The sequence below is a fragment of the Nothobranchius furzeri genome, chromosome 15 (assembly GCF_043380555.1).
Source record: "Nothobranchius furzeri strain GRZ-AD chromosome 15, NfurGRZ-RIMD1, whole genome shotgun sequence".
Lineage (NCBI taxonomy): Eukaryota > Metazoa > Chordata > Actinopteri > Cyprinodontiformes > Nothobranchiidae > Nothobranchius > Nothobranchius furzeri.
Window position 1 is genome coordinate 24,732,637 of NC_091755.1, and position 27,566 is coordinate 24,760,202.

General features: G+C 42.4%; 1 protein-coding gene across 1 annotated transcript in view; it reads right to left on the minus strand.

Moving 5' to 3' along the window:
- Positions 1-27,566, minus strand: part of LOC107390955 (leucine-rich repeat-containing G-protein coupled receptor 6) — a 58,651-nt gene that overhangs the window by 7,260 nt on the left and 23,825 nt on the right. The window contains exons 2-10 of the mRNA XM_015967975.3: positions 25,964-26,035; positions 15,594-15,665; positions 12,680-12,751; positions 9,648-9,863; positions 9,470-9,541; positions 5,454-5,522; positions 4,879-4,950; positions 4,659-4,730; positions 4,214-4,282 (exon numbers count right to left, since the gene is read on the minus strand). Coding sequence (XP_015823461.1) covers positions 4,214-4,282; positions 4,659-4,730; positions 4,879-4,950; positions 5,454-5,522; positions 9,470-9,541; positions 9,648-9,863; positions 12,680-12,751; positions 15,594-15,665; positions 25,964-26,035 — 786 coding nt within the window. The remainder of the gene's footprint in view (positions 1-4,213; positions 4,283-4,658; positions 4,731-4,878; positions 4,951-5,453; positions 5,523-9,469; positions 9,542-9,647; positions 9,864-12,679; positions 12,752-15,593; positions 15,666-25,963; positions 26,036-27,566) is intronic.

Genomic DNA, 27,566 nt, shown 5'->3' on the forward strand with positions numbered 1-27,566 from the left:
TGCTTATTGTGGAGGATTGTTGTTCTCAGTTATTATTTCATTCAGTGTGGCAAATGTGGTGCTACCTTTTGTATCATGTTAGCCCCATAAGTGAGGAGGTTGGTCAAAGTAATGATGTGCTGCTTTGCCATTCCATTGTTATCAATTATGTGGTTTTTCACACCAGATGCTCTTGACTTGACTGAGTGATCCACTTTCATTGGCTGTTAACATCCATGGGTGTGTGAGTCATGATCTGGTGTTAGTTACTGCCTTCACCAGCCTGCCACATTGTCATTTTAAAGTAAATTCTACCTATTTGGGTTAGGGTTTAATAGGTCCACTTAGAGTTCATATTAGTTATAAAATTTAGGTTAGTAAAAACATGTAATGAAGTTCAAATAAAATAAAATATGCAAGTTTAGTGAAATTAAACTTTGTAAGTTGGTTAAGTTGGTTAAGTGTTAAGTTATAGGTTGGAGTAGTTAAATGCTTTAATTTTATTCAGGTTATATTTTTTAAGTTATGGTAAACTTATAGTTTTTAGATAAGTTAACTTAAAAATTATTAGGTAATCAGTTTCCTCATAAATTTTGAGTTCTTCGTCTTCGTCTTCGTCTTCCTCCGCTTATCCGGGTCTGGGTCGCGGGGGCAGCATCCCAATTAGGGAGCTCCAGGCCGTCCTCTCCCCGGCCTTGTCCACCAGCTCCTCCGGCAGGACCCCAAGGCGTTCCCGGACCAGATTGGAGATGTAACCTCTCCAACGTGTCCTGGGTCGACCCGGGGGCCTTCTGCCGGCAGGACATGCCCGAAACACCTCCCCGGGGAGGCGTCCAGGAGGCATCCTGACCAGATGCCCAAACCACCTCAACTGGCTCCTTTCGATCCGGAGGAGCAGCGGTTCTACTCCGAGTCCCTCCCGAATGTCCGAGCTCCTCACCCTATCTCTAAGGCTGAACCCGGCCACCCTACGGAGGAAACTCATTTTGGCCGCTTGTATCCGCGATCTCGTTCTTTCGGTCATTACCCAAAGCTCATGACCATAGGTGAGGATTGGGACGTAGATCGACCGGTAAATCGAGAGCCTGGCTTTCTGGCTCAGCTCCCTCTTCCCCACGACAGATCGGCTCAGCGTCCGCATCACTGCAGACGCTGAACCAATCCGCCTGTCGATCTCCCGATCCCTCCTACCCTCACTCGTGAACAAGACCCCGAGATACTTAAACTCCTCCACTTGAGGTAGGACCTCTCCCCCGACCCGGAGGTGGCAAGCCACCCTTTTCCGGTCGAGAACCATGGTTTCAGATTTGGAGGTGCTGATCCTCATCCCAGCCGCTTCACATTCGGCCGCGAACCTACCCAGCAAGAGCTGAAGGTCAGAGCTGGATGAAGCTAGGAGAACCACATCATCCGCAAAAAGCAGAGACGAGATTCTCCTGCCACCAAACTCGACACACTCCACACCACGGCTGCGTCTAGAAATTCTGTCCATAAAAGTGATGAACAGAACCGGTGACAAAGGGCAGCCCTGGCGGAGTCCAACCCTCACCGGGAACAGGTCCGACTTACTACCGGCTATGCGGACCAAACTCACGCTCCTCTGGTAAAGGGACTGAATGGCCCTTAACAGAAAGCCACCCACCCCATACTCCTGGAGCGTCCCCCACAGGGTGCCCCTGGGGACACGGTCATAAGCCTTCTCCAAATCCACAAAGCACATGTGGGTTGGTTGGGCAAACTCCCATGCCCCCTCCATCACCCTTGCAAGGGTTAAGAGCTGGTCCACAGTTCCACGGCCAGGACGAAAACCACATTGCTCCTCCTCTATCTGAGATTCAACTATCGATCGGACCCTCCTCTCCAGTACCTTGGCGTAGACCTTTCCAGGGAGGCTGAGGAGTGTGATCCCCCTATAGTTGGAACACACCCTCAGGTCACCCTTCTTAAAGATGGGGACCACCACCCCGGTCTGCCACTCCCTAGGAACTGCCCCCGATGACCACGCAATGTTGTAGAGACGTGTCAACCATGACAGCCCTACAACATCCATAGCCTTGAGATACCCAGGACGAACCTCATTCGCCCCCGGGGCTCCGCCGCTGTGTAGTTGTTTGACTACCTCAGCAACTTCTGCCCCCGAGATCGGACAGTCCATCCCCAGGCCTCCCAGCTCTGGTTCCTCCTCGGAATGCGCATTGGTGGGATTGAGGAGCTCCTCAAAGTATTCCTTCCACCGTCCGACTATAGCCTCAGTTGACGTCAGCAGCTCCCCATCCCCACTGTAAACAGTGTGAGCGAGTTGCTGCCTTCCTCTCCTGAGGCGCCGGACAGTTTGCCAGAACCTCTTTGGAGCCGATCGATAGTCTTTCTCCATGGCCTCACCAAACTCCTCCCACGCCCGAGATTTTGCCTCGGCAACTGCCACTGCTGCACCCCGCTTGGCTATCCGGTACCTGTCTGCTGCCTCCGGAGACCCACAGACCAGCCACGCCCTGTAGGCCTCCTTCTTCAGCCTGACGGCTCCCCGAACCTCTGGTGTCCACCAGCGGGTACGGGGGTTGCCACCACGACTGGCACCGGCCACCTTACGACCACAGCTAGCAACAGCCGCCTCGACAATCGCAGAGTGGAACAAGGCCCACTCGGACTCAATGTCCCCCACTGCTCTCGGGACGTGGTCAAAGCTCTGTGAACTTATTCAGAATTACAGTGATCTGTTTGTTCCCTGTATCCCTAACCCTAACGCACAATCCACACCGGAGACGTCAGCGGCACAGAACAGCAACAGAACTTCTCTGCTTCAAGTATAATCCATTATAATCTATGGGTTGATCCACACTGACTACGGCGCTGAACAATTCAGGTGAGTCCAAGAAGCAGTTTGCTGCTCCACTAAAGATAGGATTAGGTTCTATTTTTGCTGTGAGTTTCTTCTGGGATGATTCAGTTCCCAATAGACAGGAAATCACACATGGTATCAATGTAAACTGTTCGGTCATTTTCAAAATAAAAGAATTGCAGAGATGTGATTTCTTAGATTACGTCAGTACATGTGACCTAACGGGTTATTTACTCCCAGCATCTTTTGAGAAGTGCAACGGTGTGTTTTTCATCATGGATGATGAGGCTTAATCCCGGCAGCGGAGAGGCACAACATGAAGTCAGAGGTAACGTTTTTACATTTCGAGGAACAAGAAGTGAGCCACCTCACAGCTGAGCTTCAGGTTTTGGAGTCTTGTTTCCTGATATTTGGACATCGCGCCTCACATTGGATAACAGCAACTTGATTCTACCACTGGCTTGCAACGTGGAATTTTTGTCTCCGCTATTAACTCCAGCCTGGAGGAGCTTCTGATGTGTGGTGAAGTTGCTGAACGTTCAGTGATAGTGTGACGTCGATATCTCAGTCTTTTCAAATCATTTGCAGGAGATAGTTGTAGAAGACTACTGTCATGTTCAGTCTGCATGAATAACTCAGAGTGACCGATTATAATCAGAAATAAGGTTTTAAATCGATTTTCAGTGTTCCTTACCTTTAAATCCTCCTCAACTCAAGTCTATATTCACATTGTAACAGTTTCTCATCTGGGTTGGTTTAGTTAATATTATGGGGTGCCAGTCAGGTCTCCCTCCTGACTTATAGGATGATGGTGAGTGTTTAAGAAATTAGCTTTGAACCCAGTTTTCCTCTGTCACACAAGGACATATACTTAAAATTATTTTGTATACACCCTCAATTTCTATAAAAAGTGTAGTAGGCAACCAGCAGAATAAAGAATACAGCACAGCCCTTGAAGACATATCAGCCATCGTGTCCTTGATTTTGGTGTAGCTCCATTTTAATTTTCCTTTTTATCTTCTTTTGTCTTTGCCATGGAATAAGGAGTTGACAGGGGGTGTGAATGATTCTTCTAGCAGGACACAATTCAGTAACTATTCTCCTCTGGAATGATAGGTGAATCCACACCGACAAAGGAAGACGCTCCACATGCTGACCCTTTCTCCAGCACTTTACATCCAGCACAATACATCCAAGGGAATCAAAGGAAACGATTGGAGAAAAAACCAGGGGAGATACAGTGTGGCTTTCCTTTTGAAAGGTGAACTTGGGCGTGGTGCACAGGTGCTGAGCATTGGCCATCAAGGCAGAGAGGAGGCAGGAAATGAGCAATGCAGTGCAACCTCAGGTTGTCACAACATGATTTTATTTTAATTGTGTGTTTCTGACACTCACAAAATTTCCAAGCTGGTTGTTCCTTTCAGATCCGGAAACTCTTGGATTTGGGTTGCTCCATTCAAGGAACTACAGTAAAGAAAATACAAAGAAAATTAAAAAAAGGGTTTTACACATCGGCCTTTCCCTCTCTTACTCTCATGTATCCATGCATAAACCCAGACCCTGTCTAACAGCTCATTTCAGCCATCAAGTTTGTGCTCCAACATCAACACAGACCTTTCTGGCCATCTCACCAGACATCATAAGTCACACCATTCAACATTTTCTTACAGTACACACACTCTCTCTTACCACATCAGCGCACAACACAGCAATACCTTAACACAACATCATTCAGTAGGCTATTACACATCCACTGAGCCCTCGCTGCAAAGGACAGCAGATGATTTAAATGGTGTTTCTGCTAACTCACTGGAATGGCTTTTACTGACCACATACTTACAGCGTGTGCAACTTCGGTAGGAACTGGAAAGCGGATTTCCCTACAAACTGGATAGGGTTCTCGTAGAAATGACTGGAGAAAAGGAGAGAAAACACGCAACAGCATGCTCATTCATTTGTTTCACAGATAAATGCTGTTTCACATGATGTTGACATGAAATTCCAGTTGTGTTTATTTTACATGTGCACATTGTAGAATTCTGAATAAGCAGCAAACTCACATGGTTTGGAGCTGAGGGTTTCCCACAAAGGCTCTCTCAGGGATGGCTTTGATATTGTTGTTATGGAAGCCCCTGACATTATAAAAACACTCAGTTAGTTCAAATCTCAATCAATATGTTTTGGATTTAGTGTGTTTTGGAGGAGCGACAACGTGTGCTTCTGAGTGAGAGGCAAGTCATATGTCATGTTGCACCTGCCACTGCACAGCTGAAGAACATTTTTGGATACATGAGACGTAAACATGCTTGCATACGCTGTATCTGTGACACACATGCATGCTGCAAAACATCTGTTGAAGCAGAGGAAAAAGTGTGTGTGTGTGTGTGTGTGTGTGTGTGTGTGTGTGTGTGTGTGTGTGTGTGTGTGTGTGTGTGTGTGTGTGTGTGTGTGTGTGTGTGTGTGCAGACAAGTGTCTGCGTGGGTGTGTAGCCAACACCTGCTTGGGGCGAGTGAGATCGTATCCGAGTGCCACATTAAAATCACTTAACGGGATTACTTGGGATAACCCAACTATGATAGTCATGTCAGGCAGGTGTGTTTTCATGCGTGTGTGTGCGTGCATACTCGTACTCACAGTTCCTGAAGTTTACTCAGTGTCCTGATTGCCACAGGGAACTCTTGCAGATCATTGTAGTTTAAATCTCTGCAAGTTAAACAGTTGTAATTAACCATTATGGTATGTTATTAAGTCCCAATCATGGAGGAGGTTTAATATTTCTGCAAAGAAGATCAAATTTCGTTTAAAATATTTGTGTGTGTGCTAGAAAACGTGTCTGATTGCAAAGATATACATATACTATAGCAATTTGCTATCCAGCCACAAAGGTTAACAGCTGTTAAGTATGTTTAACAAAACTATAAATATGTGTAACACAACTCTTGAGGCATAAAAGCCCCGAAGCCTTATTCAGTCTAGCTCTTTTTTTCCTAGAATGAAAAACATTCAAAACAACCATGGCTTCTCTGGTTTTCTTTTCCTCATGCAGTTCCAGAGATAGAGCATGAATCAGACAAAAATAAATAAAACACACACACACACACACACACACTTTTTTTTCTTTTTGTCTTTTTTTGGGGGGGACAGTAAAGAGAATGCAGGAAAGTGGAATGGAAAAAATGGAGAAAAACTAATCAACCAGATCACTATGAAACCTTCAGAAAGCAACTGTGCTCTTACAACTCTGAATTAAATAAGGCAAGACAAGCCTTTTTCTCCAAAGTCATTAGTGTTAATATTAACAATTCCTGTATAATGTTTGCTGGTATTGAGAGGCAGACTAATCTCCCAACACACCTACTGTCAGGTATTTTTCCTAAATGCTTGAAAACTGCTGCTGTTAAGCCTCTTAAAAAATAGATCCCTTGGTGATAACTACAAACCAATCTATAATCTACCTTTCACTGGGGAAATGATTGAAGAAGCAGTTATGATCCAGCTGAACAGTTTTTTGGGAGACGAACAACTTGCTAGAGTCTGGCTATCAGTGCAGCTTTGGTAGTGTGGACCAGAACATCCTACTTGATAGACTCATAGACTGGGTGGGACTTTCAGGCACGGTCCATGGTTTGTTCTGATCATATCTCAAAGGTTGGGCTATATGGTTTCTACTGGTGTTCACAAATCAAAGCAGATCTCCATGACTTGTGGGGTCCCTCAAGGCTCAATTCTTGGACCACTGCTCTTCGATCTCATGCGCCCCCTGGGTCAGGTCATATACAGTAAAAAAATTGCTTGTAGTTATGCAGATGACACCCAGATCTACCTAGTTCTATCACTTAGTGACTGTGGTCCCCTAGACTGGCTCTGTCAGTGTTTGGAGTAAGACAATAACTGGATGCAAACCTTATAGTTAAACAAGACTGAAGTTATTGTCTTTGGAAAAAAGATGGAAAGGGTGGAGGTTATTGCTCAACTTGGCACCAGAGGAATAAAGACAAAGATACAGGTTGGAAATCTTGTAGTTATAATTGATTCGGACCTGAGCTTCACTGGACACATTAAGGCTATAAATAGATCAGTGTTTGATCATCTTCGTAAAATAGCAAGACTCAGAGGTCTCATGTCCAGACAGAACCTAGAGAAACTCATCCATGCATGCATCTCCAGCAGGCTGGACTATTGCGATGGTCTTTTAACTGGTCTTCCCAAAAAAGCACTGATGCAACTGCAGCTTATTCAGAATGCTGCTGCTAGAGTCTTAACAAGAACCAAGAGAACCAAACACATCACTCCTGTTCTTAAATCTCTTCACTGGTTACCAGTAAACCACAAAATCAATTTCTACTAGTTCATAAATTACTCAAAGGCATGGAGACAGAATACATGTCCGATCTCCATCCAGTATATATGCCCATCAGGACTCTGAGATTCTTAGAAAACAGTCATCTGGTAGAACCTTGGGCCAGAACCAAACAGGGTGAAGCTTCCTCATGACCTCAAGTGTGCCCCAACTCTAGCAACTTTTAAATCAAAATGGAAAACTTCCATACATTCATCAGCATTTGAATAAGTGTTTCTTATGCTTCCCCTTCTGCACTGTAACTGCTCACTCTTTAACTTTGTGTTTTTTCTTATGTTAAAATCTGAAATTAATGTGTGTATTTACTTTTGTCTAACTTTATTTGTATATTTTAATTGGGCTGTCACATTGATTTTTTCATGATATTCTCACTAATGGAAAGCACATTGAATTGCCTCTGTGTAGAAAATGTGCTATACAAATAAAGCTGACTTGCTGCCTAAAGGTGTATAATATATGGTGATAAAAATGTAAAATAGCAACAATGTGTAATGCAACAAAAGTATTTTTATTGAAATATCTTAATTTCTTTCTGTTTTTTATGTATTTATTTATTTTTGTTCATTATGTTTTGTAATAAGATTTGGGGCAAAAATGTGCTCTACTACATGGTTGACCAGCCAGTTAAAGAGTTAAAACAGTCCTGTTCAGAGTTGCTGTTTTCAGTAGATAAAGGTTTGTTTGGAAAAAAAAAACATTTTCTTCTTTTCCCATCACACTAGCATGTTTGTTTTCATGGGATAAATGAGCCTGCATGTGAATGCCAAGACGTGTTCCCTTAAACATATGGCATGGCAGGTGTTCACATATATGATCCTATAAAGATTCTACACTCTACAACACCAAGGGTATAATAAGGACCAAAACAAACTTTATACAATTTGATGAAATACTCTGAGACATCCTTTATTTCATTTCCAGTTGTTGAGAAATATTTACATTTATAGCTGCTCTCTGTTCTTTGAATATGTTGTGTTTTCCAGCAGGACCTTGGATGGTTCCTCGTAGTAATGATTTTATAACACACACTAGGGGTTGGTAGATGGCGGTAAAGCATACGGTCTCTCATATTTCTCATAGGCAAAGCCACCGTGAGAGATTAACCCCTCATACCAGCACAATCGCCACGTCAATGACACCTGTCATCTTATCCCGCTGAATCATCTGTCTCTCCTGACAGTCCAAACACTTTAACACACACTATTCCTGTCCAAAGACCTCCTTCCCTCTTTTTCACATTCTCTAGTTTCCTTTCATCTGCTTGAACCATGGCTGCCCTGACTTACACCATACTTCCTCACATTTCCCATGATACATAAAGCCTTTTGGGTTGAGTGTAAAGCTGGCCATTCGCTCGTGATTGCACAGGCAGAGGTGCTTGACTATATTATTACACATTCTTGCATGTGCCCACACACATGCTCGTGAAAAAAGAATGCACAATTTTTTTACACTTCAACAGGTTGTTAAGAATTGTGCCAGGAATGGTTTTCATCAGACCACCGTGAATTTAGCAGGATACAGATTTGCAACTTTTTAAGTTTCTCTCGCCTTTTCACCCCACCTCCCTCCACAAGACTGTGTCAGTTTTCTGTGGTCTCCACATTGCTGTGTGGTTAGGATTTAGTTATTAAAGCGATGGCATTTAGTCCAAAAGAACTCTCCTGGAACCACACTATGCTATTCTTGACCTTAACACTGCTTAGCAATTACCAAAACAAAACAGCAAGGAATCCATTGATGATACTTCAAGGTAATCAAAGGGAATCTTTTCATTTTTGCATTCCTGCTGTTCAGTTGTTGGTTGTGGTTTTGAGAAACGTTCGAGCACCTGCTGAAATTACCAGCACATTAATCATAGTGACTTTACAATTTAACGCTACGCTTCAGAATTCCTTGGCACAATTTTTACATATAATTTATAAAAACACATTAATTTTTCAGACTTTCCTAGAAACACCCACCACCATTATACACACACACTCACAAAGCACAAGAAAGGTCTCTCACACATGCAACGTGTCGTGATGAATCTTGGTTGTGTTGCCTGTTTGAGGTTTAATCCATTGAGTTCCACATATATTTCAGGGTTGAGTCAATGTGATTGCTGTAAACACTTCTACATTAAATGAATGTTGTTACTTGCTGATTATCATCACAAAGCCTGAGTCAGTGTTTGGGGAAACAATAAGGTACTAATTTAGGTTGATGAAATTAAACGATATCAAGGTGAGTGCGTGTAGAGTGTGTGCAGTTTTTTTGAAAACATGTGTGGATGTGGGATACTCACAGCGTCTCCAGACTTTGTAGACCTTCAAAACATCTTGAGCTCATGCTCTGTATGTGGTTGTTATGGAGATGCCTGGAAAATAAATGTCCACAAGCTATTCCAAGTAGAACAGAAATTCCTTTTTGTAACATTCTGTTCTAAGGACACAATGTAACTTATGTGGTAAGTTGTCACTTACAGGACAACAAGGGCAGAAAGGTTGGTAAATGCGTAGTCTGGGATGTGTGTGATCTGGTTGAGCGCCAATGTCATTGCCTGCAGGGAGGGCAAAGAGTCCAAGGCCATCACGGGGATCTCCGTCAGGGAGTTGTCATCCAACCACAGGTGTCTCAAAGAACGAACACCTCTGAAAGCTTCAGCCGGAACCTCAGACAAGAGGTTAGCATCGAGGCGCCTGCGGGATAAGAAGAGCCATGCTCAAGAGGATAATCACCTAAGTGCAGTATCTCAGGTTATGTGCATATGTATATCTGTGCTTTGTGTGCATTTGTGGTTTTGTGTCATGACTCCAGACTCTTCTCTGGATTACTGAAAGGGTATTAACGAATTACAGATCTTTTATTCTCCGTCTTTCATCTCTGCTGCAGCTTCTTAGAAGTTCCTTAATATGATTTATTTCCAAGCTAAATAAGTTATGTCAGGCTTCACCTGCACAGACATGCATGAAATGCAAAATGCGAAAAAAAAAACATAACCATGTAGTAATGATCATTGTGAGCCTGTTTTATTCATTCTTCATTTATTTATGTTTTTGTAAAGATTCCTCCATGTGTGGACAAAAGGGGAACGATGCATCCTTAGCTGTTTCTCTTTTCCGCGTTATTTCCATCGGAGATTTGACGTTACTATCTGACTGATGGTTCTACATCTCAGACACAAACACTCATTGCTTCATCTACTGAGGGGATGACAGTGGACATATGCTTTAAACCTAATCCTCCATCTTTTTAAACCCAACAAAACTTCTAAAAAAAAAAACCAAAAATGTTAGTCCCTTTTCTCCCTTAATACCATAAACTCACAGTGTGGACACCCACCCTTGTAAATACACTCATCCATACACACTGTTCATAGTGATGAACGATCCCCTCAAGGCAGGGTTGACAACCTGAGACCACTTCCTTCTGCTATTCTTCTTTCCTTTGCCCTTCACACTTTTTCATTAATCTCTTTTTGCTCCCTCTGGCCTCTTCCACACATGCACACACCACACATTTTCTGTTTCTTACATCGTCACTGATGCACTTCCATCTCAGTCCCTAACTCTTGATGTTGGGTCTGAGACAGTTCCTTGATTCATGTCCTCCCCTCCTTCAACGGCCCGCTGAGACTACACCAAACAGAACAAATCACGAAAGGGAAATCTGAACTTGAACTTTGAGCCTTCTAGGGAACGTCTCCATCAGACTAACAACTGTATACATGCTAGCAGATTCTCGAAAAGCAGGCATGCACCCTCCATAATGTGTGTGTTCATGAACATGCACACACACAAACTGCTTCAAGAAACACCGTCATCCCTGGAGGCTGGACATGTCCTTTTAAACAAAGTGAAGTTTTGTCCACATAGTTTGCCCGACTGACAACATTGTTTACCCTTGACTGAAATCACAGGATGAACGCTTTGAAAGGCTCTTCATCCCCAGGGTAAGAAATAAGTCCTTCCTTTGGGTAGATCCTTCATTGTTCCGGAAGGCGCAGACAGAATGGTGTACGTTCCACTGAAGCCAATAAAGCAGACTATTTCCTGCCCATCACTTCAATGTCTGACATACGATTATAGGAGTGAGAGGCAGACAGAAAGACAAAAATCTTTCCAAATTCTCAGGAGATCTGGGGACTTCTGTGTTCCAGCTCAATTCTCCAGATGGCTTAAGCTTTATACACTGAGGAACCTGGACGAGCTCATTTTAAAGCCAGTGTAAGGGAAATTTCTAAAACAGACATATGCTGGTTTAAACCCGCTTGTGAAACTCGTCAGTGGTGATTACTCTTCCTAACCTGTAGGCTGGGGCCCAAAACGCATCTGACTGCATGTGATGACACCAAACTAAACAACAGCAATCGCACTATATGTCGTAATGATTGTTTCAAAGGGTGAGAGAAACTTTTAGACAGAGGGATTTTTAGCTGAGATTAAGTCATGATTTACTTTAGATGAAAGCTTGCCTTCTAAGTTTATGACTCATTTGTCGTCTCGCTCTCTCTCTCTTTCTTGTCTTTTTACCTGGTGTTTTTTTTGTGCCAGTGAGAGGCGCCGACAAGCTTCACTCTCCAAAGCCGTTCCAGTAATCTTTCTCTGCTGAGCTTATCATTACTATAATGACAAGGTGTGTCTTTTTTCATCAGCTCTGTGTGTGTATTTTGAGTGTGTGTGTGTGTGCCTTCGTCATGACTTGAGGTGATCTTTATGTGAAAAGGGAAAAACATGATAGAAAACCTCACACACAAAGATTTGGTCTTATTCACATGAGGGCAGCCTCAGGTGGACTGTATGCCTGTACAGCACATGTGTGAAGACAAATGAGTGTGTGTGCAGGTTCGTGGCATCTGAGGGAACATCTTTATGACAGACAGAGAACACTGTAGGCGGTAGAGACGTTTTGTGCCTGCCCCTTCTCTTTTATAGTCCAAGCAATTTGTGCATCTGCATGATGAAAGAAACAATATTTACAAAGAATTATAAATTTGGAAGCAAAGAAGTGGAGGGTTTTCCAAAGTCAAGAACGGCGGGCAAGCAGGGGTGAGGAATCATAGAAGAAGAGGTCGAAATGCACTTGACTAAACACGCATACTGACACACATCCACTGACCCCACAGATTAGACAATTAAGCCACCCAACGCTCTCATTAGCCAGGGGGATAAGTGTGTGTGTGGGTGGTGGTGGTGGAGGAAGAGAGGGGGAATTGATGGAAAATAGGGTTGTTTCACAGCTCATTGGAGATGCTCTCCCTGGCCTACAGTGTCTGCTGTTTCCCTCATGGCTTCCAGATGCTACCACAAGCTGCATTGACACAATCAGGGCTGTGACTTCTACCATCAGGCTTTCACGTTGAATGTAAAACCGTAGCAGCCAGAACTGGGGTACAGTCTGTAATTTGTCAGTAATCTGTACCTGAACTGTGCTTAAAGCTAAGACATGTGGGTGGGCGAGGGATGAGGTAGAGTAGCATGATTACTGTGTTCATATGTGTGTGTGGCAGACTCACAAAGACAACAGGTTGGGTAGGTCCCACGGAGCATCATCAGGAAGTCTCTCCAGCTGGTTGTTTTGTAGCATCCTAAAGAGTAAAAAACAGGTGATTCAGCGGAGACAGGTCTAATGCTAACTCTTCTGCTGTGTGTTGGTTCACATCAAGCAGAACAAATTATTTCATCATAAGGAAAATTTGACACAAAAAGGGAAAGGGCTTGTGAAAGCTTGAAGAGAAGCAGAGGACGAAGGCTAAGGGGGAAAAAGAATGAGAACCTCCTTGGGTGGGCTGGTGATGTCATTCTCAAAAGAATGGAGCTCAAATGAGGGGGAAGTGGGGAGCAAACAATGGCCTTCTCTTTCTTTTCCTTTCCCCACTTTCTGTATCTTTCTCTCTCCATCAGTTTTATCTTGACCTGTTGACTGAATGTGGCTCACAGAGGATGTAAATGCTACCCTGCAGTGTGGTTATGGTTGTACGGTGACATCATGATCTCACAATACCTGTCATTGTGAGTCAGTGAACAGGATCTTTTATCTTTTTTTTTTCTTTCTTTCTTTGAAATGAATATCTGCACTTGCAATGATACATAGGTCATAAAAAACCCACGACTATCATTTTTCTTCAAAACTCAAATGAGCGTTGATGCCAGCAGCAACAAAACTCCTATACGTGTTTTTCTACTCATACCAGAGGTGAAAGTACATTTTCTGAAGATAAAAAAATTGTTTGTTCATAAAATATTTGCATTTGTTGCATTGTGCTAACAACAGATGTCTGTAGCCAGTTTTGAAAACATCCTTAGGTAGTGTACTGAGGACGCTTCTACAATCTTACCATATATTAAACATATTTTCTTCCTTTTTACCACATCTCGATCCTCTTAATATGTAGCTGCACATCCCCACAATCGTCCTGGAGCATACGCCTACAATCTCAACAAGCTCTGCCCTGGTACAACTCTGAGATCGCATCAGGATGCAGCCACATTCTAGAGTTTTACACTACTAAAAGAATACTGCTATCAGACGAATGGGTCCCATTGGCAGAACGTTATCAGGGGCAGTTCTGCTTCAACTCCCCAACAGCTGAGTTAAGCTGGTGCAAGGATGCATCACGTTAAGGATACACTACCCCCGCTGCTCCACCCTGGATCTTAATATGCTGTTACACAAAATATAAACCACCACAACCTTAAAGGTGTGGGGAAATCATGTAATCAATACAGTTGCAGTGATCTCTGGTAAGAATGAATGTCTTGCAAACCATACTCTGGGCAAAAAAAGCTTAGAACCACTTGCATCAGCACAGACCAATCTGATGCAATAGAGAGTTTATGTTTATGTTTACGTATTTAGCAGACACTTTTGTCCAAAACGATTTACGAGTTATAATCGGCAAGTTAGCCCCTTGAGGCTAACAACAACAATAACCACTACAACTACAACAAACAATTTCCAGTCAGTCGTAGGTGGCAGTGAGGCAGCAAGATGAATCATGGAGAGGAGGGAACAAGGAGTGGACAGTAGAGAGGGGGGACGGTTGCAGGGAAGGTGCTAGTTTAGAAGATGCTCTCTGAAGAGCAGGGTCTTCAGGAGTTTCTTGAAAGTCGAAAAGGAAGCCCCTGTTCTGATAGTGCTTGGTAGGTCATTCCACATTTGTGGAACGATGCATGAGAAGAGTCTGGATTGTCCTGAGCATGGTGTAGGCACTGCTGGCCGGCGATTCTGTGATGACCGGCGCGGCCGGGCCGAGACGTAAGTCTTTGCAAGAGGATTCAGGTAGATGGGAGCCGTACCATCTCGGACTTTGGAGTTTTATTTCCTGATATTTGGACATTTTGCCTCGGACTGGATAACAGCAACACGACTCTACCACTGAATTGCAACGTGGATGTTTTATCTCCACAAATAACACAAGCCTGGAGGAGTTTTTTTGTGTGGTGGTGTTACTAATGCTAACAATTACCTTCTACTAGTCGGGACGTTGTCCGCTGATTCCTGGACTTTAAAACAAGAACAGCCATCTTTAGTTTTAAAGCACCTCAAACATGTTTTGACTGTGAAAGCTTCTTTTATTTAATACTTTAAAGTACTTCCTCACAATGACTGTCACTGTACTTATTAGGTTCTCTGAGGCCACAGAATTTTTTTCTGATCTTCCAATGCAAAGCATGACTTCTTCCACACGTCATGATTTAAATACTTGTGATTAATACTTTTTGTTTCATTACTATGTTTGTCATGGTGTCTTAAAACTGAGTTTAAGAATTTCTGGTGTGCCTGGTTTTTCTCCAGGTTCCTTCAGATTGTGAACCTCAGAGCACTTGCTACATTTAGTTCTGTGGCATTGATTCTCAAACTTCTCTCAGCCAGAGTCCAAAAGGCGCTGTTCGCCAAGTCTTATGAAAACCTCTTTAAAACCCTTGTCTTGCACCCGTAAGAAATATGACCGCAACTCATTAGATGCCACATGTCAGAAGGTACTATGTGTTTTATTGCTGCTTTGCTCTTTGTATGATTTAATACTCCACGGCCGCTCTAACACTGGTGGCCATGGATAATAAGGCTATGAGCTCCGTAAGAGAAATGGGGTGGTAAGAGAACAGCTTTGAACATTGCAATATTTTTTTTTCTCTTTTATGGACACTCGCTATGGTCTCATTGAGTTTTGTGATTAGGATTGCCCCTAATTACACCTGAAAACTGGTGCGGGCTTGCAAATGAAACTTGTTGGATATTTAAGGATTTCCAAGCAGAGCAGGTTTTCTTCCAACCCATAAACTTTAATTGCAACTAATGATGCACAGCCAGTGTGTTTTATTTAAGGCAGGACATCTCCATGAAGGCTGGAGGAGAAAACTTCATGTAGCACTGGATAAAGCAAGAGGCATTTTAGCAAAGCTCAGTGGAAGAAAAGGGTCACTTACAGAACTTTGAGGTTGTGTAGACCTTGGAGAGCTTGGCCTGAGATATACTTCAGCTGATTCCCTGAGATACGCCTAGAAGAGAAACATGAATTTTAAAAGAGAACAGTATGAAAGAAAAATGAAATATAAGAACTCTGACAAGAACATATAAGTCTCAGAAGATCACTTTTACCGTTTACTTCCCTCAATGTTTTTGGATTAGGTTGTGACATGACTTCATCCCAGAGTTACTGCTTTGGGGTGACTGTTGGGGCAGTATGCAAATACCAATGTTCGATTCCCCTCTGTGTGGTTACTATTGGCCCAAAACCCACCCTGAAACCTTAACCAACCCTGGGAATTTTGAGTGAGTAAAAGTCTTAGAGTGGATCACCAAGTGCAGTCTAGAAGCATATGTGGATATGCAGATTGGAGCATGTATACAACGTCTGAATATGTGTGCTTATATTCATGTCCTTGAGCTGAAATTAGGCCCAATTCAAGAGGCCTTGAGGACACCATGGGAGAGAAACCACACACGTTCACACAAGCAGTCCAATCAGTTTGTTTATCAGAAACAGCACCTAATGGTCATTTGCGAGTGTGTATAAGATGTCCAAATAAATAACACCAAGTCCAATAGAGTAACTCTCAAGGTCAAAAGCTGGAAACAAAGTTTAAACAGATTTGGTCTTCACAGCCCAAGACCACCCACTTTTATTAAACACACACACACACACACACACACACACACACACACACACACACACACACACACACACACACACACACACACACACACACACACACACACACACACACACACACACACACACACACACACACACACTCATTAAAGGTTAGTCACGGACACCCTCCCCCAACTCAGACCATTTATTTCTCCACAGGTGACATTTCAGCTGTATGCTAAACAGATTTTCTCTGGCAAAGCTGACTATTAATTCCAAGATGTTGAAAAATTAATATTGATCACTACTTGCCTTTCCAAGATGCTATCATCCTAGCAGTAAAAGGGCGAGGGGTTCCAGAAAACGCCATCTGATTTTGCATGTCAACACGTTCTATTACAGTGCAAAAGCAAACCACACAACCTCACCCACCCCTGCCAAGTTTCACACCCAGCTCAGCCTAAAATTCTCACAGAGTTTGAGATTTATCAAAGCAAACGTGCACACCAGTATGCTAGGACACAGAGTGGACTGAGTTGATAGTATTTAATACACACCATTGACACTTATCTTTGTCTCTCTATGCTGCTTTTCTGTGAATTAAAGTCACAGTGTGTAGTTTCACATGCGATAGCGGGCAGTAGATACCTAAATCATTGTGAGCAATCATTACTTTTGTTTTCAATTAAGACCTTACCAACAGATGGCCATTAGGGTCAAAAATCCTTGGGAGTGAAATCTCCAGTAAAATAACACGAACATCAGTCTCCTTTTCATCCCTTGCAATGAGTGAAGAGGTTAATGTGTAAAAGAACAACATTTATTCATGCTGAAAGTTTTGTAACCATTTATTACGAAGCAGTAAATGCATTCTGTCCTCGTGGGCTTCCATAAAAGAAAACATGGCATCCAAGATGCCGTCGCCCAGAGACTTAGACCCGCTTCTGTTTATTTTAGACCCAATTTTTATGGTTATGTCTTCTGAAACAGCCAATATTTTCAACAACTGAGTATCTTTTAATTCATTTACAACAACGTTACAATGGATATTTCCAGAGAAAAATGATAAAAACTACATGTTGTCATTTTTATTTAAAATAAATTCTAGTATCTAGTTCAGTGGTTCCCAAACTTATTTAGCCGCGCACCCCCTTCTATGTCCCGACCATGTCGACGCACCCCCCATCCCCCACATCAGGGCATGGCTATATACATATATACATATATATATATATATATATATATATATATATATATATATATATATATATATATATATATATATATATATATATATATATATCAGACGTCAAGCTAAACAGACAGGGTTAAAAAAAATATGATCGACCTTTTTCCCCATCACTTTCATTTTTTAAATAGTAATTAATAAACATTCGATACCATTACAATTTCCTTTGATTTAATTTGAAATAAATATTTAGAGTGCCCAGGTAGCACATAAAAAATGCAATTTAACAGTTTTCTTAACGTAGGAACGTTTAACATGTGCGGCCAGAGCGCTCTCCTTCCTTCTGCTCTGCGAAAACCTGAGCTGGTCACCTACTTGTGCGTAATCAAATGTCTATAGAGGAAAAGATGGAAAATATATAGCCATGAGGTTCACTTTTGCCTCAGGCCGACTTTTTGCTGTTTTATGGTGTGGCTGAATCTGCGATCCGCTGCCACGCGGACTGGAATAACAAATGCTGACATGAGTTGTGGTCGGGTTCAGAGTCACTGGCTGGAGCGGACCCGACTTTAATACGTCATCCCAAAATAGAAGCTAATATCTTAATTTGACCTGGAATGAAAAATGTTATAAAACTTCTTAAAAGTTTTATCACGGAGGAGGCAGCGCTCATTTCTGTCTTCAGTCTGACGGCGCGCCAGAGTTTGCGCAGCGTGTGCGCTTATTGAATCTGTGTGTGTGTGTGTGTGTGTGTGTGTGTGTGTGTGTGTGTGTGTGTGTGTGTGTGTGTGTGTGTGTGTGTGTGTGCGGCACAGCTCCATGAGCCGCTCCAGTCACCGCGTCTCGTTATTGGCGCTATTTAAACCAATGTTGTAAAATGACTTCTGCCCAGCCCAGATGTGCTCACTTGTGCACCCGTGAGCCGTGGTTCCGATGGAACGCGTCTGACCTCTGACAGATGCTCTCTGAACTTCAGATCTTCAGCACGCTGTTAATAGCCTGAGTGGGAATCATTTCTTGATTTATTTAGTTACATCCACAATGTTCTGTGTGTGAGGTTTACAATGTCAGAACACCTGCATGAGACAGGTGTTAATTACAATCTGCCAGAATGACTCACCACCTTCAGATTCCTCCAACATCATTAAAAATGATCAAATACGGAACATATCGGCGTGCGCAGGCCAGAGCGCTGAAGCTCGGCACATTGTTATTATGAAGCTAGGGCACATGCGGAGGACACACACAAACACGCGCAAAAATATACTTGTTTACAATTCCATTTATTGGGCCCACTTACTTTTTCTTTGGCCCACCCACAAATGAGTTTCTGGCTACGCTAATGGTGACATCTGACAGACTTCTCTGAGCTCCGCAGCCATTACACTTTTCACCTCGCGCACCCCCTAGCGGCACACCACACTTTGGAAATCCCTGATCTAGTTTAAACTTTGTTTTGGTGTTTAAGTTTTTACTACTAAAGTATCCATTCATCAGAGGACAGAAGACAACAGCCCACTTTTTAGAAGACACGCCATGCCGGCATATCAGCATAATACTGCCACCAAGCTCAGTAGTAAAATTACTGCAACTCCGGACTTGTGTAGGAAGATTACACCTTGGCGCAACAGAGGGTGGTGTCACGATCACGTTGGGAGTTACTGCCGAGCTCCGGCCAGCAACCATATTGAAATAAAAGTAAATACTAGCAGAAAGATTTGCTTTTTGAACAGAATCTGCTGAGATTATAAAATGGAGCGATGCAGAGATCCAGGAGCTTCTAGAGCTGAAGATCATATCACCTGATCGTTACAGGGAATGTGACTGGCAGACACCTTTAGGAGCAACTTGGAAAAAACGTAATGAGCGCGGCTTTGACAACTTAAAAGCAACTTATGTCCAAGATAAACGGAAGTCCATGGCAGCATAGAGACTGCCCCATACCCCCTTTATACCGCCATTGCGTAATGTTTTGTAAAATTGCCACATTACAGCCATGGTCTGATCACTCATACAGTAAATGACCTAAAGCTCCCTGATGCCGGCAGCGTTGTTTTTTAAAAAAGGCTAATGAGTTTATTACTGCTTCTGCTCTTACTGTTTCACCAGATGGTTATTAGAGGCTATTTAAATAAGAGTATATCATAAAGGAAATTATTTGCTGAAACACTGGCTGAACAAAGGATATATGTAAATGATTATCCTATTTGTAGGGTGCTGGATGGGAATCGTTATTTTAAATTTTGTTTTCTGTAAAACAAACTTTTAGGCCAACAACGCCAAACAGAACTTTTTTTTCGTCCATAGACTCAAATTCACGAAAGAAAATGTTTCTTTCCCCTTTGATTCTTTTCATTTCTACAAACTCCATTTGTCAAACAAACAAGTATGTGAAAAGTGATGATGGAATATTAAAAAAGCAGAAGGAATGTCCATATGCTCTTGACAGACATGAGCAGAAAGACTTGCACTCACTACTGACCAACTCTTTCCATGATATCAGTGTATCTTCTTGTGTGTGTGCATGTTGTGAATGATTGAACGTATGTGTGAATGTTCCACACTTAGCCTCCTAGTCGTTCCACATCAATCTCATTTTAATGAAAGGCGCCTTGCTCTTGTCAAACCATGGCTCCAAATATTTTTTCTTTTAATTTGATTTGGGGATTTTTCTTGGCACCTGCACTGCTTGGATTGAAGAAATACAAAAATCCACTTCAGCATAGTTCAGTCCTACTGAGATGATTCATAGGTAAAAGAACAGAGGCCAGTGTAGTTCAGACATATGGGAGAAAAATGGCAGTGGTGTTAGGAAGGTGAGACCACCCCGCTATCAGTACTAATCAGTGAGGGGTTTACTGAAGCATACCGACTGCTGATTATCCTATGTATCACCATGTCCCATTGCCTCAGAATAATAAACAAACCGACAGATTAAAGACTTAGAGAATGAGGATAAAGAACAACATCATTTTTTTCCAGAAATAATCTCTCGCAGTGATGGAGGCACAGCAGGGCTTTGGCGGGTGATAGGAGTCGATGATGAAAGAAGACAGGGAGGGTAAACAGGTCTTATCTTTGAGAAGAAGATTTGTGCATGTGTGTCTTTTGTTAGAACTCGCACATATGTGACCTCTGGTAGATGCGGGTCCATCAATGGAAATCTTAATAGTTGAGTGTTTAACCCCTAAGTCCAGGCTCAGGGTCAGCCACTTAACCTGCAGTTAACCTCTGAAATTGTGGGAGTGAAATATAGACCTGAGGAGTGTCTGTTCTATGTGAGGGGCTGCGTGTTTGTGGGAGTGCAGGAGACATGCTGACAAATGATAAAGTTGGCAGCTTTCATATATGAACATCTAATTGACCTGCAGAGCTCCAGCTGTGAGGTGCACCTGGAACACAGAGCCAGCCAATATTCCAACCCTTTGACCCTTAGCTATGTCATAGTCCTGGTGCATGTGCAGACAATCCTATCATTGTGAGGAAGAAAAAACAGGGTGGCACTGGGCTATGTTCATCACCTCATTCTTCTTTCATTTGAACAGTATACAGTTGGTTTCTAGAGGATTTTGATGCATCTGGATGGGAGAGAAATCTAAGGACAGGGTCCAATTTAGACCATGTTTAAGTCTCTCTCTCTCTCTCGTTTATATATATACATATACTTTTTTTTCTTCATATCAATATTTTCTTTATTCATAAAAATGAATTAGACTTAATTATTCTGGCAAAAATTAAACAAAAATGCCACTGCTCCCTTAGTTAGAAAGAGACATTAACAACATTAAAATACAAAAAAAGAACATTGTTAGACTAAAGTTTATCTTAGAATTTGTATTTTTCAAACCATTTGAAAATCACTTCCATGGATTTGGGGGAAAACAGCATGGCCTCGTTTTTTGCACAAAGCAGTAGGTGTTTAAAATATAATAGATGCTGAACATCGCTGAACCTTTAGTCTACTTAAAGTTTTTAACAGCTTTGTTTTTTTCACCAAAACTGTGTTTCTGTGTGGACAAGCAGACATTTGTTTGCTTTTAAAAGTATCTTTATAAGACCTTAATTTTTCAAACTTTTAGTTTTGAGTTGTAAATTAGGACTACCAACATATTGGACTCAACATTGTACTTGAGAAAAACTAAAAACATTTTTTTAAAGACCTATCAGACCGCTTTATATAGTCTTGTAATTATTGGAAAAGTTTTTAATGACACTTGTGAGAGACTTGACTAAAGCAGATGATTAAGTGGAGACTTAAAGCCAGAAGGAAGATTGAAATGTGATCCATGAAAGTACTAACAGTGGGAACTTTGATAAAGATGATAGGCTGGAAGCACCATCACCTATAAAGTAGCTTACAGGAAGATCGTGCAGTTGAACCAGAAATAGATAGCACATCTTTGATATTAGAGAAGAACATCTCAACAGAACGGAAGCCTTTAACTCAGGTAGATAAGTAATGTTTCTCAAGTTTTGCACCTCAGTTTGGGTATCGCTGCCCTCTCATTAACCACAGACACACAGTCTACGTCTCAGTTACCTCTTTTCATGTTATGCATTGCCAAAAGTTGTGTGCTGTTCAATTAAGAGGCAATTCACTGATCAAAGTGTTAAATGAAGGCTGAATTAGAGGATGCTGAGATCAATAGATTATGATTAAAACGTAAGGATTAAATGTGTGGAAAGGGATGGAGGGTTGGGTAATTACACATGCAATTTATTTCCAATGTTACTGCCGCCTTGCATCAAAGGGGTGTTTATTCTGGCAACGTTTGCTACCTTCTTTGTGAACCTTTTTAATCACCTCATTTCAGGTTCATAGAGATTATCTGTCTGCACTATAAAGCTGGGAACTCGGCAAAAAGGTAAATATTGTTTTAAAGCAGTGGTACGGCATTCCCTCTCCTCTCTGTTGGGTGAAACAAGATCAAAGTTCTTGCCATAAGCACATTTGTTTTGATTGGTTCATAAGTGAGTGGAGTGAGCCAAACAAGCAGAAAGGAGGGAAAAAACTATCAAAGGCAGAAACTTTGTCTTGCAATAGCCTGCAGTTAAATGAGTATGGGGTTCTACAGAAATGAATTGGAGGGGAGGGAGATAGAGTTAGGGAGGGTAGGCAGTAAGCTTGAGCCCAACTTCAAACAGTTTATCGCTCCACCAGTCACAACACGCCTGGCCCTTGCCTCTCCTTGTGCTACCAACTAGTGCACTAGTTCCACATCAAAAGCTGTCTCCCTCAGACCAACTAAGTTTAGGCTTGGAACGAATTTTGTCTGAGCATTATAAGTTGTTGCAAAAATAATTTGTTTACTTTGATCTGTAAAGTTCCATCTCTGTAAATCGTCTAGACTGGATGTCAAAAAACATACTTTTCCCTGCCTTGCAACCTCATCATCATCATCCCTGCACATCTCCTGAAATAGTCAGCCAACAAACAGAACTTGGCTTTAGGGCAAAGACTTCCTCCTCTGGAAGAAGTTTAAAGCACCAGAATGTCTCCATAAAGTGTCAGGACTTCAGCACAACAGAGACGTAGAAAGATCAATGGGCCCGTAAAAAATTGGGAGGATTGCATCTGAACAAACTGCAGGTGTAGCTTCATCCAAGACTCCAGCCCCATTTTCCCCAGCGAAGGCACATGTCAGCTTCGGTGTTCAGCATCACTCTCTTCTGCATGGTTTCAATTACTATATGAACAAGAATAGAAGAACCTCAGATCGCCAATTTTATAAGATGCAGTAAATCAAAAACTTGAACTCAATATTCTGGTCTTGAAATGTGACAAAATGTCATTGCTCCGTTTTGTCCTGTTGGTCAAACTTGGTTGTACTGGCTGGCTCAAAGCGAACCAAATGGTTCACCAGCCAACCTTTTAACTTCATCACCATTAGCTCATGCTTCACAGGCTGCAGCTGCAAGAATTAGTAAAGAAAACAGCGGTCTGTTCAAACACCAAAAGCTGACACACATTACAGGATTCTGAGGAAAAATAATCATGTGAGGACTGACATACACACATTCACACCCTAAGGGCAAATTTGCTGGGAGCTTTTCTATTTTTTTTTTTTAAATGGAGACCTCACTGAATTCTGCTGACTGGTCAGATCAAATATTGGCAAGGGTACTTTGACTCTGGTTAAAAGGTTTGCAAATCTATAAAACTGCAGTCTTTCATCAGCCTTGCAATAGCAACATCAATACTTCTTTGTGAAGCACCAACAATCATGTTTATGCAGCACATAATAGAGAAGTCACGGCGTAGATCTCATTGTGCTTAGGAAAGATCAAACTTCTTTAAGAGTGATTGTACTGTTTAAAACATGTGATGCCCTTTAAAAGAAATGATCTAATGATAACTAACCCACTAAAATGACATTTATTTGATATAGCGCATAGAGTCCTGGAACCCCTCAAGGTGCTTCACAACACAATCAGTCATTCACTCATTCACACACACATTCACACTCTAGTGGGGATGAGCTATGATGTAGCCACAGCTGCTGTGGGTGCACTGACAGAGGTGAGGCTGCCGACCACTGGTGCCACCGGTACCTCGGACCACCACCAACAGGCAAGGTGGGTTAAGTGTCTTGCCCAAGGACACAATGACAGAGGCAAACTGAGCAGGGCTCGAACATGCAACTTTCCGATTACGGGGCAAGCACTTACCTCCTGTGCCACCATATTGCTCAATGAACAAATGCAACATGCAATTTCAGAAAAATGTGGTTTGCCCTTTTTTGCTCACCATAGGTGTTATAGACATCACTATATATAAGGTAAATTTCAAATGTTATGTTTAAGGTAGCCATTTGACCATTGAACAGCATCAGGGTTAGGAGTGCATTTTTTACACAACCATAACAGCACAGTTGTGCCTCTTTGTTCTGAGTAGTTGGGTGTAAGTTAAAATCAAAGTCCTATTAGTCATCATCACACACTGGTGAAATTAAATTTCCACATTTGACCCATCCCCATGGGGAGCAGTGAGTTGCAGCAGTAGCTGTGCTCAAATTTGGTGGTTCAACCCTACAATCCAACCTGTTAAAGCTGAGCATCAAGCAGGAATGCATTGGGTCCCATTTTTAGGGTCTTTGGTATGACCTTGACCAGGATTTGAAGCCTGATGTCCCAGTCCCAGAGCTAGCACTCATACCACTAGGCCACTGAGATACCAACATGATGCCTAATGCCCTCCCCATATTGGATGGGTCTCCATGATCTTCACAACTTACCATAATGTGGCTCGGTTACGGCAAAATTGGAAAACCTCTTGTGGGTATTAATGTTTCTATTCAACAAATAGTTTTTTTTTTCTTGCTATCTTCCATGTCTCAAAAACCTTCTGGAGTGGCACCATTGCCACTCCACATGTCTGCAGCAATTTACCATAAAGATCCTGTTTCATGTTCTCACAGTTGTATCAGTTCACCACCCTGCTACAACTTTCTCATACCCCTTAGGGTGCAACAAGAAGCCCATGCCACTGCACTAGGACAATTCTGCTGCATTGTTGTTACATTTTCCAAGCAAGTAAGACAGCATCATGACAAGTCCCAGTTCAAATTCTCTAAAACTAGCCACACTGGTGTGCGCCAGTTCCAGTATTCCAACTAGGACTCAATTTTCTGCTAGCATGATAATAAACATAACATCCACACCGAGGAAGTTTTGTGCTTGCTGCAGACCATCCACAACATGTCTGTTGTAGAAATGTCATCATCTAGAGCAGGGGGTTTTCATTCTGGTTCTCGAGGGCTGGCATCCACCATGTTTTAGTTTTAACCCTGCTTCAACACACCTGATTTCAATCAGCAGGTGATTAGCAGGCTTCTGCAGAGCTTGATGAGCTGCAGCACAGAGGATCTAACCACTAAATCAGGTGTGCTAGAGCAGAGATACCACTAAAATGTCCTGGATGATGGAATTGAATACCCCTGATCTAGAGTAAAGTATCTAGAATGTTTTCAATTCCGAAAGGAGAGCAGAGTTACTGGACAATCGTGTTAAAATCAGATCATATTTTGGTACAAAAAAGACACTTCCACATTAGAGGGCCTTTTTATCTGATGAATAATGTTTAGCTCTTGTGTCTCATGAACTAAACTCTACAGTTCCTCCCAAACTGTGTGTCTTAGCAACGACTTGTGTCTGTGAGTGTACAGCTCCTGCTGAGCTGTCTGCTGAAACAAAGTCAAAGGAGGTGGAAAGCAGCAAACTAGATGCAAAGTTCATGACCTACCCGGTATAGTTTAAAGACCTTACATTCACTCTCTTCGTGACTTTCAGGTTGCTATCTTGTCCCTCCTTTGCACAACCATCTTAGGGTCTACTAGAACATTGTTGCAGGCAGTTTTTTGGTGGGGGAGATGCGAGGCAGGCCAGAACCATCAACCTCATCTCCAACGTCTGTGCATTCCAGCGGTTCAGGAAATGGCTGCTTCTTGTCATGTGTAAATTGTGACAATGAGGGTTCATATAATGAGTGTGAGTTGAATGATTGTGGTACTCACAGTTCTGATAACAGGTGCAGTCGGTGGAAGGCCCTGGGCTGGATCTCGCTTATGTTGTTCATGCTCAGATCCCTGGAGGCGCAGAAATACGAAGCATCGTTACATACCTTATTGTTTTCCTTTGTAAATAACAAATGTTTATGATGTGTTTTATACTTGGTAGTCAATCATCAAAAGCATGGAGGTAGACAGAGTTGTAAGGATTAGGTATAAAATTGGGAGGACAAAGGGTGAAGATAGAGATGCAGAAGAGAATTTTCCCCAATGAATCATAGTTGGGCAGCTGTAATTTCCTCCTCGTCCCATGAACTCTTTTCTCTTTTCCAGATGTCTCACTCGACTTTCTTTCACATCTGACCCCTCAGGCTCCCCTCATATATACCAGTTTTTTTCTCTCTTTTCCCGTCCCATTTTTTTCTTCTCTTTGTATTTTGCTTTGGATTCTCAGGAGTCCACCACCTTCACTCTTTATTCAAGGCTCGAACAAACACTCCATCTCTATGTTTCTATAACACTTATGCTGCTGTCAGAGCGTGTGTTCTGGGATGAGTGTTGATGCAGCTGCATTTTGGTGCAAAACAAAGAGGTGAAGGGCGTACATTTTCACAACACATATGCAACATTTTCAAGGTTCAGCCTATGGTAGGAAACACACATAACCCTGTGGCCCAAGTCATTTGAGGTCATCTCTTTGATAAAAACAATGAAAGCAAAGGACATGTGTCACCCTTTTCTTCACTTTCACTGTCCTTGGGGTCTTGCATGAGTCTTCAGCAGTGAGGCTCGTCTGTGCGTGTGTGCCGGGATCTGTATATGACAGTAACCATTGCTCATAAAGCCAGACCACCGGGCTAGCAAGTGTAAACTGTGCTCTCAGAAGCCCTTCGAGGTTGGGAGTTTTGACGCACTGGCTGTTTGTTTGTGAAGTCAGCCAAGCTGACGGGGGGCTGAATGGATCTGTCGTCAGGCGTGAGCTACATCCAGCTTCAAGGGAGACCTGGAAATGTCACTACAGGTCATTTCACAGCTTAAAACGCTGGTATTTTAGTTACCCGTCTTAATTAGAACACAAGGCAAGCTGGGTACACTGAAAGTAGATTCTTCTCAACAAAGTTTGTCATCGGATGTAAAGATGTAGACTCCATCTGTCACTTGGAGATGTTCTAGTAACCTCTGATGATTATTTTGTCCTGCTCTTTTTTCTACCATTAATTTTCTTTAGGTCAGGTAATTATAGGTAGCTTCATTGGTTGCCAGTGAACTTCAGGGTTAATTTCAAGATCCTGGTTCTGGTCTATAGGGCCTTACATGGACGAGCACCAACATACATTGATGATCTTCTTAGTTCCTACACACCCAGCAGGTCCCTGAGGTCCAGTGATCAAAGCAGTGCACCAGGCTAAAGATCAAAGGTGACAGATCATTTGCTGCTGTGGCCCTCAGACTCTAGAACTCTCTCCCCCTGAGCCTGAGATCAGTGGACTCAGTGGTCTCCTTTAAAAAGCAACTGAAAACTCACTTGTTCAAGCTGGCTTTTGTGTGACCTTCATCACCCTCTCCTTGTTCTGCTCTCCCTACCTTTTCCACCTTCCTCAGGATCCTC